The sequence below is a fragment of the Gobius niger genome, assembly GCF_951799975.1.
Source record: "Gobius niger genome assembly, chromosome: 23".
Lineage (NCBI taxonomy): Eukaryota > Metazoa > Chordata > Actinopteri > Gobiiformes > Gobiidae > Gobius > Gobius niger.
The window spans coordinates 982,179-998,247 of NC_136874.1; the positions used below are offsets into that span (position 1 = coordinate 982,179).

A 16,069-nucleotide genomic window follows, 5' to 3' on the forward strand; every position below is an offset into this window, starting at 1 on the left:
TACTTCCCATATATATAATATACAAGATACTTCCTATAGATATAATATACAAGATACTTCCTATGGATATAATATACAAGATACTTCCCATAGATATAATATACAAGACACTTCCTATAGATATAATATACAAGATACTTCCTATAGATATAATATACAAGATACTTCCCACAGATATAATATACAAGATACTTCCCATAGATATAATATACAAGATACTTCCCACAGATATAATATACAACATACTTCCTATAGATATAATATACAAGATACTTCCTATAGATGTAATATACAAGATACTTCCCATAGATATAATATACAAGATACTTCCCATATATATAATATACAAGATACTTCCCATAGATATAATATACAAGATACTTCCCATATATATAATATACAAGATACTTCCTATAGATATAATATACAAGATACTTCCTATAGATATAATATAAAAGATACTTCCTTTATCGGAAAGTACTTTAAAACACATTTAAAACAATAAACTGCTGAAAGAAGCTGCAGTTCCACTAAGTGTCCACCAGAGGGAGCGCCGTGTCCTGCTCTGAAGGGACTGTCATGACCAGATTGGCCTCATTGACCGGATTTGGCTAAATCATGCTAATCCGTTAGCCTGACTATATTTTCATGATTTCACTAAATAAAAACAGTTCAAGACTTTCTCTGTCGGCTGTGACTTAGTTCGTTATTTATTTAAAGTTATTAAATAAATAAAAACGGCCCAAAAAGAGTTTGAATCAATAAAAAACTAAGAGGTTTCCGTTTAAAATACAGCCTGCAGTTCCGCGATGTGTCCACCAGAGGGAGCGCTGGCGCAATGATTTACTGTTGATTCTTGAAGTCACAGGTTTTGCAGTAAATGGGTCTGATTTTCAAATATTAACATGTTTAAAGTATTAACGTAAAATGGTGTCCGCCAGAGGGAGCGCCTTCACTCAAATCTTTTTATTCAACTACAGTTTATTTTTAAATTTTAAACAGTTTTACATTTCTTTAATTTGACCAAAAGTCAAACGAGTCTTTCTGAGTTTTAAAACTTTTAATGAGAACAAAAACACAAACAGAGAAACAGTAAAAGTGATGTTTTACATTCAAAGTAAATACAGGGGATTAAAGTAAATACTGGTTTATAATAATGTTTAATAATATGTACAAAGTTTCAGACTCTGTTCAAATAAAACTGTCCCATATTTATCACTTCATTCATTTATTTACAAAAGTCAAAGTGCTGCGGATCAGTCCAGGTCTCAGTCAGTGTGACCCCCTCAGTCCCCCCCTGCACTGGCCCCTGACGGCCCCCCCGATGGCCCCCCCGAGGCCGGGATGAAGTATCCGTGCAGGTCCATGTGCACTGATGCCGGGATCTCGGCCCGGGCCAGTTCCTCTAAAGTCCGGGCGTCCAGGACCAGCATGAACGGAGCGATGGCGGGGTCTGGAGAGATCACGGACGACAGGATCACACCTGCAGGGGGCGGCAGAGAGCGGGTCATGTGACAGCAGAGAGCGGGTCATGTGACAGTAGAGAGCGGGTCATGTGACAGCAGAGAGCGGGTCATGTGACAGTAGAGAGCGGGTCATGTGACGGCAGAGAGCGGGTCATGTGACGGCAGAGAGCGGGTCATGTGATGGCAGAGAGCAGGTCATGTGACAGTAGAGAGCGGGTCATGTGACAGCAGAGAGCGGGTCATGTGACAGTAGAGAGCGGGTCATGTGACGGCAGAGAGCGGGTCATGTGACAGTAGAGAGCGGGTCATGTGACGGCAGAGAGTGGGTCATGTGACAGTAGAGAGCGGGTCGGGTCATGTGACGGCAGAGAGCGGGTGTGACAGCAGAGAGCGGGTCATGTGACAACAGAGAGCGGGTCATGTGACAACAGAGAGCGGGTCATGTGACAGCAGAGAGCGGGTCATGTGACAGCAGAGAGCGGGTCATGTGACAGCAGAGAGCGGGTCATGTGACAGCAGAGAGCGGGTCATGTGACGGCAGAGAGCGGGTCATGTGACAGCAGAGAGGGGGTCATGTGACGGCAGAGAGGGGGTCATGTGACAGCAGAGAGCGGGTCATGTGACAGCAGAGAGCGGGTCATGTGACAGCAGAGAGCGGGTCATGTGACAGCAGAGAGCGGGTCATGTGACAGTAGAGAGCGGGTCATGTGACAGCAGAGAGTGGGTCATGTGACAGTAGAGAGCGGGTCATGTGACGGCAGAGAGGGGGTCATGTGACAGCAGAGAGGGGGTCATGTGACAGCAGAGAGGGGGTCATGTGACAGTAGAGAGCGGGTCATGTGATGCAGAGAGCGGGTCATGTGACAGCAGAGAGTGGGTCATGTGACAGTAGAGAGCGGGTCATGTGACAGCAGAGAGCGGGTCATGTGACAGCAGAGAGTGGGTCATGTGACAGCAGAGAGTGGGTCATGTGACAGCAGAGAGCGGGTCATGTGACAGCAGAGAGCGGGTCATGTGACGGCAGAGAGTGGGTCATGTGACAGCAGAGAGGGGGTCATGTGACAGCAGAGAGGGGGTCATGTGACAGCAGAGAGGGGGTCATGTGACAGCAGAGAGGGGGTCATGTGACGGCAGAGAGGGGGTCATGTGACAGCAGAGAGGGGGTCATGTGACAGCAGAGAGTGGGTCATGTGACAGCAGAGAGGGGGTCATGTGACAGCAGAGAGGGGGTCATGTGACGGCAGAGAGCGGGTCATGTGACAGCAGAGAGCGGGTCATGTGACAGCAGAGAGCGGGTCATGTGACGGCAGAGAGGGGGTCATGTGACAGTAGAGAGCGGGTCATGTGACGGCAGAGAGCGGGTCATGTGACGGCAGAGAGCGGGTCATGTGACAGCAGAGAGCGGGTCATGTGACAGCAGAGAGCGGGTCATGTGACGGCAGAGAGGGGGTCATGTGACAGCAGAGAGGGGGTCATGTGACAGCAGAGAGCGGGTCATGTGACAGCAGAGAGCGGGTCATGTGACAGCAGAGAGTGGGTCATGTGACAGCAGAGAGTGGGTCATGTGACAGCAGAGAGCGGGTCATGTGACAGCAGAGAGCGGGTCATGTGACAGTAGAGAGCGGGTCATGTGACAGCAGAGAGCGGGTCATGTGACAGCAGAGAGCGGGTCATGTGACAGCAGAGAGCGGGTCATGTGACGGAGAGCGGGTCATGTGACAGCAGAGAGCGGGTCATGTGACAGTAGAGAGCGGGTCATGTGACGGCAGAGAGCGGGTCATGTGACGGCAGAGAGCGGGTCATGTGACGGCAGAGAGCGGGTCATGTGACAGTAGAGAGCGGGTCATGTGACAGTAGAGAGCGGGTCATGTGACAGCAGAGAGCGGGTCATGTGACGGCTGAGAGCGGGTCATGTGACGGCTGAGAGCGGGTCATGTGACGGCAGAGAGGGGGTCATGTGACAGTAGAGAGCGGGTCATGTGACGGCAGAGAGCGGGTCATGTGACAGTAGAGAGCGGGTCATGTGACAGTAGAGAGCGGGTCATGTGACAGCAGAGAGCGGGTCATGTGACGGCTGAGAGCGGGTCATGTGACGGCTGAGAGCGGGTCATGTGACGGCAGAGAGGGGGTCATGTGACAGTAGAGAGCGGGTCATGTGATGCAGAGAGCGGGTCATGTGACAGCAGAGAGCGGGTCATGTGACAGTAGAGAGCGGGTCATGTGACAGCAGAGAGCGGGTCATGTGACAGTACAGAGCGGGTCATGTGACAGCAGAGAGCGGGTCATGTGACAGTAGAGAGCGGGTCATGTGACAGCAGAGAGCGGGTCATGTGACAGCAGAGAGCGGGTCATGTGACAGCAGAGAGCGGGTCATGTGACAGTAGAGAGCGGGTCATGTGACAGCAGAGAGCGGGTCATGTGACAGCAGAGAGCGGGTCATGTGACAGCAGAGAGCGGGTCATGTGACGGAGAGCGGGTCATGTGACAGTAGAGAGCGGGTCATGTGACAGTAGAGAGCGGGTCATGTGACAGCAGAGAGTGGGTCATGTGACAGCAGAGAGCGGGTCATGTGACGGCAGAGAGCGGGTCATGTGACAGCAGAGAGCGGGTCATGTGATGGCAGAGAGCAGGTCATGTGACAGTAGAGAGCGGGTCATGTGACAGTAGAGAGCGGGTCATGTGACAGCAGAGAGCGGGTCATGTGACGGCAGAGAGCGGGTCATGTGACAGCAGAGAGCGGGTCATGTGACGGAGAGCGGGTCATGTGACGGAGAGCGGGTCATGTGACAGTAGAGAGCGGGTCATGTGACAGCAGAGAGCGGGTCATGTGACAGTAGAGAGCGGGTCATGTGACAGCAGAGAGCGGGTCATGTGACGGCAGAGAGCGGGTCATGTGACAGCAGAGAGCGGGTCATGTGACGGAGAGCGGGTCATGTGACAGCAGAGAGCGGGTCATGTGACAGCAGAGAGCGGGTCATGTGACAGTAGAGAGCGGGTCATGTGACAGTAGAGAGCGGGTCATGTGACAGTAGAGAGCGGGTCATGTGACGGCAGAGAGCGGGTCATGTGACGGCAGAGAGCGGGTCATGTGATGGCAGAGAGCGGGTCATGTGACGGCAGAGAGCGGGTCATGTGACAGCAGAGAGCGGGTCATGTGACGGCAGAGAGGGGGTCATGTGACGGCAGAGAGCGGGTCATGTGACGGCAGAGAGGGGGTCATGTGACAGTAGAGAGCGGGTCATGTGACAGTAGAGAGCGGGTCATGTGACGGCAGAGAGCGGGTCATGTGACGGCAGAGAGCGGGTCATGTGACGGCAGAGAGCGGGTCATGTGACAGTAGAGAGCGGGTCATGTGACAGCAGAGAGCGGGTCATGTGACGGCAGAGAGGGGGTCATGTGACGGCAGAGAGCGGGTCATGTGACGGCTGAGAGCGGGTCATGTGACAGTAGAGAGCGGGTCATGTGACAGTAGAGAGCGGGTCATGTGACGGCAGAGAGCGGGTCATGTGACAGTAGAGAGCGGGTCATGTGACGGCAGAGAGCGGGTCATGTGACAGCAGAGAGCGGGTCATGTGACGGCTGAGAGCGGGTCATGTGACGGCAGAGAGCGGGTCATGTGACAGCAGAGAGCGGGTCATGTGACGGCAGAGAGGGGGTCATGTGACGGCAGAGAGCGGGTCATGTGACAGTAGAGAGGGGGTCATGTGACAGTAGAGAGCGGGTCATGTGACAGTAGAGAGCGGGTCATGTGACGGCAGAGAGCGGGTCATGTGACAGCAGAGAGCGGGTCATGTGACGGCTGAGAGCGGGTCATGTGACAGTAGAGAGCGGGTCATGTGACGGCAGAGAGCGGGTCATGTGACAGCAGAGAGCGGGTCATGTGACGGCAGAGAGCGGGTCATGTGACAGCAGAGAGGGGGTCATGTGACGGCAGAGAGCGGGTCATGTGACGGCAGAGAGCGGGTCATGTGACAGCAGAGAGGCTCAAACTAGACGCTGTGATATAATATGTGATAAGGATTATCTTATCTTATTGTTCTGAACGTTTTAAACCCCTGAGTCTCACCGTCGTCCTCCTCCGTTGCCCCCGGCGACGCCACAAACACCGGCTCCGACGGGAAACAGTTTTCCTGAAACCACTCGACGTGAGTCCGAGTCTGGACGTCCACTTTGGCGATCTGCACCCAGACACATACCAGGCTTTATAATGTTATTACACATTATAATGTTATTACACTGTAACATGCTCTAAGCATGTGCTGTATACTGTAACATGCTCTAAGCGTGTGCTGTACACTGTAACATGCTCTAAGCGTGTGCACCTTGTTGGGATGGGGAGACCAGTCGACTCTGGATCCGTACACGTATCTGTATTTCCTGGTGTTGAAGTTGTAGTTGATTCTCGGCAGCTCCAAACCTGAACATTTACATGAGTGATTTTCAAAGCGGGTTCAAAGCCAGAGGGTCACGCGTGTCAGAGACTCGTTCAGACCTTGGAAAATGGCGTCCGGCGTGCAGTAAACGGAGCCGTCGTCCTGAAGCGTCGCCGTCGCTCGAGTGTCGGACAAAGATACGAGGTTCACACCGTGCGGCGTCTCCTGAAACACAAACCAGAGTTTACCTGGTGATGTTCAGAGGGAGCGTGAAGCGTGTGTTTACCTGGCTGATGTTCAGAGGGAGTGTGAAGCGCGTGTGTTTACCTGGCTGATGTTCAGAGGGAGCGTGAAGCGTGTGTTTACCTGGCTGATGTTCAGAGGGAGTGTGAAGCGTGTGTGTTTACCTGGCTGATGTTCAGAGGGAGTGTGAAGCGTGTGTGTTTACCTGGCTGATGTTCAGAGGGAGTGTGAAGCGTGTGTGTTTACCTGGCTGATGTTCAGAGGGAGCGTGAAGCGTGTGTGTTTACCTGGCTGATGTTCAGAGGGAGTGTGAAGCGTGTGTGTTTACCTGGCTGATGTTCAGAGGGAGTGTGAAGCGTGTGTTTACCTGGCTGATGTTCAGAGGGAGTGTGAAGCGTGTGTGTTTACCTGGCTGATGTTCAGAGGGAGTGTGAAGCGTGTGTGTTTACCTGGCTGATGTTCAGAGGGAGCGTGAAGCGTGTGTGTTTACCTGGCTGATGTTCAGAGGGAGTGTGAAGCGTGTGTGTTTACCTGGTGATGTTCAGAGGGAGCGTGAAGCGTGTGTGTTTACCTGGTGATGTTCAGAGGGAGTGTGAAGCGTGTGTGTTTACCTGGCTGATGTTCAGAGGGAACGTGAAGCGTGTGTGTTTACCTGGCTGATGTTCAGAGGGAGTGTGAAGCGTGTGTTTACCTGGCTGATGTTCAGAGGGAGCGTGAAGCGTGTGTTTACCTGGCTGATGTTCAGAGGGAGTGTGAAGCGTGTGTTTACCTGGCCGATGTTCAGAGGGAGTGTGAAGCGTGTGTTTACCTGGCTGATGTTCAGAGGGAGTGTGAAGCGTGTGTGTTTACCTGGCTGATGTTCAGAGGGAGCGTGAAGCGCGTGTGTTTACCTGGCTGATGTTCAGAGGGGGCGTGAAGCGTGTGTGTTTACCTGGCTGATGTTCAGAGGGAGTGTGAAGCGTGTGTTTACCTGGCTGATGTTCAGAGGGAGTGTGAAGCGTGTGTTTACCTGGCTGATGTTCAGAGGGAGTGTGAAGCGTGTGTGTTTACCTGGCTGATGTTCAGAGGGAACGTGAAGCGTGTGTGTTTACCTGGCTGATGTTCAGAGGGAGTGTGAAGCGTGTGTGTTTACCTGGCTGATGTTCAGAGGGAGTGTGAAGCGCGTGTGTTTACCTGGTGATGTTCAGAGGGAGTGTGAAGCGTGTGTGTTTACCTGGCTGATGTTCAGAGGGAGTGTGAAGCGTGTGTGTTTACCTGGTGATGTTCAGAGGGAGCGTGAAGCGTGTGTGTTTACCTGGTGATGTTCAGAGGGAGTGTGAAGCGTGTGTGTTTACCTGGTGATGTTCAGAGGGAGTGTGAAGCGTGTGTGTTTACCTGGCTGATGTTCAGAGGGAGTGTGAAGCGTGTGTGTTTACCTGGCTGATGTTCAGAGGGAGCGTGAAGCGCGTGTGTTTACCTGGCTGATGTTCAGAGGGAGTGTGAAGCGTGTGTGTTTACCTGGCTGATGTTCAGAGGGAGCGTGAAGCGTGTGTGTTTACCTGGCTGATGTTCAGAGGGAGTGTGAAGCGTGTGTTTACCTGGCTGATGTTCAGAGGGAGCGTGAAGCGCATGTGTGTTTACCTGGCTGATGTTCAGAGGGAGTGTGAAGCGCGTGTGTTTACCTGGCTGATGTTCAGAGGGAGTGTGAAGCGTGTGTGTTTACCTGGCTGATGTTCAGAGGGGGCGTGAAGCGTGTGTGTTTACCTGGCTGATGTTCAGAGGGAGTGTGAAGCGTGTGTTTACCTGGCTGATGTTCAGAGGGAGCGTGAAGCGTGTGTGTTTACCTGGCTGATGTTCAGAGGGAGTGTGAAGCGTGTGTGTTTACCTGGCTGATGTTCAGAGGGAGTGTGAAGCGTGTGTGTTTACCTGGCTGATGTTCAGAGGGAGTGTGAAGCGTGTGTGTTTACCTGGCTGATGTTCAGAGGGAGTGTGAAGCGTGTGTGTTTACCTGGCTGATGTTCAGAGGGAGCGGGAAGCGTGTGTGTTTACCTGGCTGATGTTCAGAGGGAGCGTGAAGCGTGTGTGTTTACCTGGCTGATGTTCAGAGGGAGTGTGAAGCGTGTGTGTTTACCTGGCTGATGTTCAGAGGGAGCGTGAAGCGTGTGTTTACCTGGCTGATGTTCAGAGGGAGTGTGAAGCGCGTGTTTACCTGGCTGATGTTCAGAGGGAGTGTGAAGCGCGTGTTTACCTGGCTGATGTTCAGAGGGAGTGTGAAGCGTGTGTGTTTACCTGGCTGATGTTCAGAGGGAGTGTGAAGCGTGTGTGTTTACCTGGCTGATGTTCAGAGGGAGTGTGAAGCGTGTGTGTTTACCTGGCTGATGTTCAGAGGGAGCGTGAAGCGTGTGTGTTTACCTGGCTGATGTTCAGAGGGAGTGTGAAGCGTGTGTGTTTACCTGGCTGATGTTCAGAGGGAGCGTGAAGCGTGTGTTTACCTGGTGATGTTCAGAGGGAGTGTGAAGCGTGTGTGTTTACCTGGCTGATGTTCAGAGGGAGTGTGAAGCGTGTGTGTTTACCTGGCTGATGTTCAGAGGGAGTGTGAAGCGTGTGTTTACCTGGCTGATGTTCAGAGGGAACGTGAAGCGTGTGTGTTTACCTGGCTGATGTTCAGAGGGAGTGTGAAGCGTGTGTGTTTACCTGGCTGATGTTCAGAGGGAACGTGAAGCGTGTGTGTTTACCTGGCTGATGTTCAGAGGGAGTGTGAAGCGTGTGTGTTTACCTGGTGATGTTCAGAGGGAGCGTGAAGCGTGTGTGTTTACCTGGTGATGTTCAGAGGGAGTGTGAAGCGTGTGTGTTTACCTGGCTGATGTTCAGAGGGAGTGTGAAGCGTGTGTGTTTACCTGGCTGATGTTCAGAGGGAGTGTGAAGCGTGTGTGTTTACCTGGTGATGTTCAGAGGGAGCGTGAAGCGTGTGTGTTTACCTGGCTGATGTTCAGAGGGAACGTGAAGCGTGTGTGTTTACCTGGCTGATGTTCAGAGGGAGTGTGAAGCGTGTGTTTACCTGGCTGATGTTCAGAGGGAGTGTGAAGCGCGTGTGTTTACCTGGCTGATGTTCAGAGGGAGCGTGAAGCGTGTGTGTTTACCTGGCTGATGTTCAGAGGGAGTGTGAAGCGCATGTGTTTACCTGGCTGATGTTCAGAGGGAGCGTGAAGCGTGTGTGTTTACCTGGCTGATGGTCAGAGGGAGTGTGAAGCGCGTGTGTTTACCTGGCTGATGGTCAGAGGGAGTGTGAAGCGCGTGTGTTTACCTGGCTGATGTTCAGAGGGAGCGTGAAGCGCGTGTGTTTACCTGGCTGATGTTCAGAGGGAGCGTGAAGCGTGTGTGTTTACCTGGCTGATGTTCAGAGGGAGTGTGAAGCGTGTGTGTTTACCTGGCTGATGTTCAGAGGGAGTGTGAAGCGTGTGTGTGTTTACCTGGCTGATGTTCAGAGGGAGTGTGAAGCGTGTGTGTTTACCTGGCTGATGTTCAGAGGGAGTGTGAAGCGCGTGTGTTTACCTGGCTGATGTTCAGAGGGAGCGTGAAGCGCGTGTGTTTACCTGGCTGATGTTCAGAGGGAGCGTGAAGCGTGTGTGTTTACCTGGCTGATGTTCAGAGGGAGTGTGAAGCGTGTGTGTTTACCTGGCTGATGTTCAGAGGGAGTGTGAAGCGTGTGTGTGTTTACCTGGCTGATGTTCAGAGGGAGTGTGAAGCGTGTGTTTACCTGGCTGATGTTCAGAGGGAGTGTGAAGCGTGTGTGTTTACCTGGCTGATGTTCAGAGGAAGCGTGAAGCGTGTGTGTTTACCTGGCTGATGTTCAGAGGGAGTGTGAAGCGTGTGTTTACCTGGCTGATGTTCAGAGGGAGCGTGAAGCGTGTGTGTTTACCTGGCTGATGTTCAGAGGGAGTGTGAAGCGTGTGTTTACCTGGCTGATATTCAGAGGGAGCGTGAAGCGTGTGTGTTTACCTGGCTGATGTTCAGAGGGAGTGTGAAGCGTGTGTGTTTACCTGGCTGATGTTCAGAGGGAGTGTGAAGCGTGTGTGTTTACCTGGCTGATGTTCAGAGGAAGCGTGAAGCGTGTGTGTTTACCTGGCTGATATTCAGAGGGAGTGTGAAGCGTGTGTGTTTACCTGGCTGATATTCAGAGGGAGCGTGAAGCGCGTGTGTTTACCTGGCTGATGTTCAGAGGGAGTGTGAAGCGTGTGTGTTTACCTGGCTGATGTTCAGAGGGAGTGCGAAGCGCGTGTGTTTACCTGGCTGATGTTCAGAGGGAGCGTGAAGCGCGTGTGTTTACCTGGCTGATGTTCAGAGGGAGTGTGAAGCGTGTGTGTTTACCTGGCTGATGTTCAGAGGGAGTGTGAAGCGTGTGTGTTTACCTGGCTGATGTTCAGAGGGAGTGTGAAGCGTGTGTGTTTACCTGGCTGATATTCAGAGGGAGCGTGAAGCGCGTGTGTTTACCTGGCTGATGTTCAGAGGGAGTGTGAAGCATGTGTTTACCTGGCTGATGTTCAGAGGGAGCGTGAAGCGCGTGCAGACCGGCGGGCTGAACCTCTTGTTGTCCTCGATGAGTTTGCTCGGGTCTTGTCTCATGTAGTCGATGTAGAACATCTCGTACAGAACAGAGTCTTTGTAGGTGACGAGGTCGAACACCACGTGGTCCTGCTCTTCAAACGCGTTGATGTGGTGGAAGGTCACCAGGGCGTCGCCGTAGTAACGGGTGGACACGATCTTCCCCGTGTGGCGGTTCACCAGGTGGAACAGCGTCTGCACCGATACATTCTTTAGTTTCTTTAGTTTTAGTTTATTTATCCAGTGCTTTAACGATGATATAAAGTCCTCTGACCGTCTCGTCCTGGTCGTACTTCAGGCAGCTGCCCCAGCTCACGCCGCGGAAATACGCCGTGGCCAGTTTGACCATGTCCAGTTTGAACGGCTGCTCCACGAACACGATGTAGTTCTGGGTCATCCCGAAACTGTGGAAGTAACTGGGAAACATGAGCGAGCGGAACGGGATGGAGCAGACGAGCTGCAGCTTCCGCAACGCCGGCTTGTGACGGGACGGATCTACGAGAGACGAGAGACGAGAGAGACGAGAGACGAGAGAGACGAGAGAGACGAGAGAGACGAGGAGCACAGGGTCAGTGTTTGTATTATTGTTATTACTGTGTTATCATCTGGTACCAGAGGCGTCGTGTGGAACTTTGAAGATGACGTATTTGGGTTTGCCCAGCGCCAGGATGGCCGTGCCCATGTTGTAGGTGTTTCCCTCCTCGTCGTAGTGCGGGTGAGCCGTGGCCAGGTTCAGAGCGATGTGGTTCCTGTAGTTCGCCTAAAACACAGAGGGGTCAGGCTCTTTACTCCTCAGTGGAGGTAACTCTCCCTGTCCACCAGGGGGTGCTGCTGCGCCCTCAGCACCCTGTGTTCCTACTGCCTGGATGGTGAGTGATGTTCAACTGTTTTAAAGCAGCGGTTTTACTTTAAACTTCATGAACTGTTGGTCAAACGCAAAGTTTCTATAAAACAGTTCAAAATCACCTCATTAAGACTTTGAAAACTCCTGTTGTGTCTAAAACCTGGTCCTGAGCAGCAGCAACAGGACAGTAGTAGTAGTATTAGTAGTATTAGTATTAGTACTGACCCGCCCCACTGTCTCCAGAATACCCGGCTTGATTTGGTTGAAGTAGTTGTAGTATTAGCAGTAGTAGAGGCAGTAGTGGTATATAGTAGTAGTAGTAGTAGCATTAGTAGCATTAGTATTAGTACTGACCTGCCCCACTGTCTCCAGAGTCTGCGGCTCGATCTGGTTGATGTAGTTGATCTCCGAGGCGGCGTAGTAATCCTCTCCGTAGCGGATTATATTGACCAGGTTGTTGTCGGTGAAGTCGGGGATGATGTTGGTCAGGTGAGTGAAGAACCTGCGGAGGAAACATAAAGTTATATATACTGTGAAATACTGTAGTGACATCAGCAGAAGAAGCACCTGGAGAAGATGTTCTTGCAGGGGTCGGGGTAAACCATGGTCCCGAACTCCGTCACCACGATGCGGTCGGCTTTGATGTTCCGCCTGTAGGTGTCGCTCTTCAGGAACTTGCTCCTGTAACAGACTTCACCTGCAGAAAGGACAGGTTCAGTTTGTGCTTCTGTCTCTGGAGTCGAGTTCCAGATGATTCTCTGACCGTTCTTGAAGGTGAAGCTGTGGATCAGGGAAAGTCCATCGAACCAGTGATTGTAGCGAGAGTCGCCCACGGAAAACAAACCGGGGCCGTTTCTGATGAGAGTCCCCTCCAGCCAGTCCGGGACGCGACCTACAGAGACAGAAACAAACATTAAAGAACTGAACCTAAAGCAGCCAGTCCGGGACGCGACCTACAGAGACAGAAACAAATATTAAAGAACTGAACCTAAAGCAGCCAGTCCGGGACGCGACCTACAGAGACAGAAACAAATATTAAAGAACTGAACCTAAAGCAGCCAGTCCGGGACGCGACCTACAGAGACAGAAACAAACATTAAAGAACTGAACCTAAAGCAGCCAGTCCAGGACGTGACCTACAGAGACAGAAACAAACATTAAAGAACTGAACCTAAAGCAGCCAGTCCGGGACGCGACCTACAGAGACAGAAACAAATATTAAAGAACTGAACCTAAAGCAGCCAGTCCGGGACGCGACCTACAGAGACAGAAACAAACATTAAAGAACTGAACCTAAAGCAGCCAGTCCGGGACGTGACCTACAGAGACAGAAACAAACATTAAAGAACTGAACCTAAAGCAGCCAGTCCGGGACGCGACCTACAGAGACAGAAACAAATATTAAAGAACTGAACCTAAAGCAGCCAGTCCGGGACGCGACCTACAGAGACAGAAACAAACATTAAAGAACTTAAACTAAAGCAGCCAGTCCGGGACGTGACCTACAGAGACAGAAACAAACATTAAAGAACTGAACCTAAAGCAGCCAGTCCGGGACGCGACCTACAGAGACAGAAACAAATATTAAAGAACTTAAACTAAAGCAGCCAGTCCGGGACGTGACCTACAGGGACAGAAACAAACATTAAAGAACTGAACCTAAAGCAGCCAGTCCGGGACGCGAACTACAGAAACAGAAACAAACATTAAAGAACTGAACCTAAAGCAGCCAGTCCGGGACGTGACCTACAGAGACAGAAACAAACATTAAAGAACTTAAATTAAAGCAGCCATTCCGGGACGCGACCTACAGAGACAGAAACAAACATTAAAGAACTGAACCTAAAGCAGCCAGTCCGGGACGTGACCTACAGAGACAGAAACAAACATTAAAGAACTGAACCTAAAGCAGCCAGTCCGGGACGCGAACTACAGAAACAGAAACAAACATTAAAGAACTGAACCTAAAGCAGCCAGTCCGGGACGTGACCTACAGAGACAGAAACAAACATTAAAGAACTTAAATTAAAGCAGCCATTCCGGGACGCGACCTACAGAGACAGAAACAAACATTAAAGAACTGAACCTAAAGCAGCCAGTCCGGGACGTGACCTACAGAGACAGAAACAAACATTAAAGAACTGAACCTAAAGCAGCCAGTCCGGGACGTGACCTACAGAGACAGAAACAAACATTAAAGAACTGAACCTAAAGCAGCCAGTCCGGGACGTGACCTACAGAGACAGAAACAAACATTAAAGAACTGAACCTAAAGCAGCCAGTCCGGGATGTGACCTACAGAGACAGAAACAAATATTAAAGAACTGAACCTAAAGCAGCCAGTCCGGGACGCGACCTACAGAGACAGAAACAAACATTAAAGAACTGAACCTAAAGCAGCCAGTCCGGGACGAGACCTACAGAGACAGAAACAAACATTAAAGAACTGAACCTAAAGCAGCCAGTCCGGGACGTGACCTACAGAGACAGAAACAAACATTAAAGAACTGAACCTAAAGCAGCCAGTCCGGGACGTGACCTACAGAGACAGAAACAAACATTAAAGAACTGAACCTAAAGCAGCCAGTCCGGGACGCGAACTACAGAAACAGAAACAAACATTAAAGAACTGAACCTAAAGCAGCCAGTCCGGGACGTGACCTACAGAGACAGAAACAAACATTAAAGAACTGAACCTAAAGCAGCCAGTCCGGGACGCGACCTACAGAGACAGAAACAAACATTAAAGAACTTAAACTAAAGCAGCCAGTCCGGGACGCGACCTACAGAGACAGAAACAAACATTAAAGAACTTAAACTAAAGCAGCCAGTCCGGGACGCGACCTACAGAGACAGAAACAAACAGTAAAGAACTGAACCTAAAGCAGCCAGTCCGGGACGCGACCTACAGAGACAGAAACAAACATTAAAGAACTGAACCTAAAGCAGCCAGTCCGGGACGTGACCTACAGAGACAGAAACAAACATTAAAGAACTTAAATTAAAGCAGCCATTCCGGGACGCGACCTACAGAGACAGAAACAAACATTAAAGAACTGAACCTAAAGCAGCCAGTCCAGGACGCGACCTACAGAGACAGAAACAAACATTAAAGAACTGAACCTAAAGCAGCCAGTCCGGGACGCGACCTACAGAGACAGAAACAAACATTAAAGAACTGAACCTAAAGCAGCCAGTCCGGGACGCGACCTACAGAGACAGAAACAAACATTAAAGAACTGAACCTAAAGCAGCCAGTCCGGGACGTGACCTACAGGGACAGAAACAAACATTAAAGAACTGAACCTAAAGCAGCCAGTCCAGGACGTGACTTACGGAGACAGAAACAAACACGTCTGCAGAGAGAAGGCTTCACAGACTCTGGTTTTAGGATCTGATCCTTTACATCACTTTGTTCTGTAAATAACGGGACGACGGTGTAAATGTGTGTTTGGAGCCGTAACCCGACACAAGCGTCTTATTCAGGAAGCAGCGTCTCTGTCAATCAAATAAACTGAACCTAATCCAGCTCATGTTCCAGGTCGGCAGATCCAAAAGAAGCTGTTTTGTTTTCAAAGCGGTGATAAAGTTAAATAATATTATGCAATATTGTCTGTTTTTATCTCCTCAGATAAATCCATTTACACTTTACGACTTAGATTAGACACAGAGCTGATCATTCACAGTCACAGATAAAACACAGAACTCCATCTGCAGTGTCGGGGAAACTTAGGAATATAAAATATTACTTACACAACATACAACAGGTACATGTATGTATCACCATCACTTCTAAAAAACACAACAATATTCTTACCCTTACAAATTGTGTCCTAATCATAAAAGTCCAGTTTTTAAAACTGTGTCTAATATAGAGTATATTACTATTTGAAAGTAACTTTGAGGCTCCAACAGTTACACTTTTTATAACTCGCCTTTTCAACATTAAAGGATAATATTTACCAAAACATGATTATTTTTAGTGGTTTTGAAGCGGCTTTATAGTATTATATACAGACGGAATAGTCTTCAGTGATTCTGCAGAACAAAAGGTTTGCCACAAATACAGTTCCTCTGCCCCGAGAAATAGAACAAAAATAAGTACATTTGGAACTTCTGTCAAAGTAAAAGCTTTAACATACGATTAATAATAATAATAAAAATCATATGTTTAGACCGGTTTTATCTCCATATCGTGGTCCAGGCGTCTCCAGCCTCTTTACATGAGACTCTTTTATCGAGCGACTGATTTCTGCTCCAATGAAGCTTTTCCAACAACAATAAACTCTTCAACTCTGCTTTATGAACCTAAACCTGAGGAAATGTCTCTGAAATGTGAATATTGCATTAAACTGTGAATATTTGGTTAATGAAACAATTGACCAGTCGAACAAATATTTCTGCACCTAAATCAAGAAAAGAACCATCTCATTCCCCGATGATGACGTGGATTTGAACTGATTTATTGTGATGTGTTGAATATAAAAACTGGACTGACCTCGGACTGTGGCCTGGACCGGCTCCGGCGTCTCAGCGCCGTTCTTCCCGAAGATGGCCTCCAT

At 50.0% G+C, this 16,069-nt stretch overlaps 1 protein-coding gene across 1 annotated transcript; it reads right to left on the bottom strand.

Annotated features, from left to right (window-relative positions):
• Positions 1–1,286: 1,286 nt before the first annotated feature.
• bco1l (beta-carotene oxygenase 1, like) lies at positions 1,287–16,069 on the bottom strand (the record flags this gene model as incomplete). Its single annotated transcript, XM_079581684.1, has 11 exons — positions 1,287–1,483; positions 5,533–5,644; positions 5,789–5,883; positions 5,959–6,064; positions 10,592–10,858; positions 10,938–11,158; positions 11,276–11,423; positions 11,862–12,009; positions 12,075–12,204; positions 12,271–12,399; positions 16,006–16,069. 11 exons carry the CDS (start codon positions 16,067–16,069, stop codon positions 1,287–1,289), a joined length of 1,617 nt encoding a protein of 538 aa, XP_079437810.1.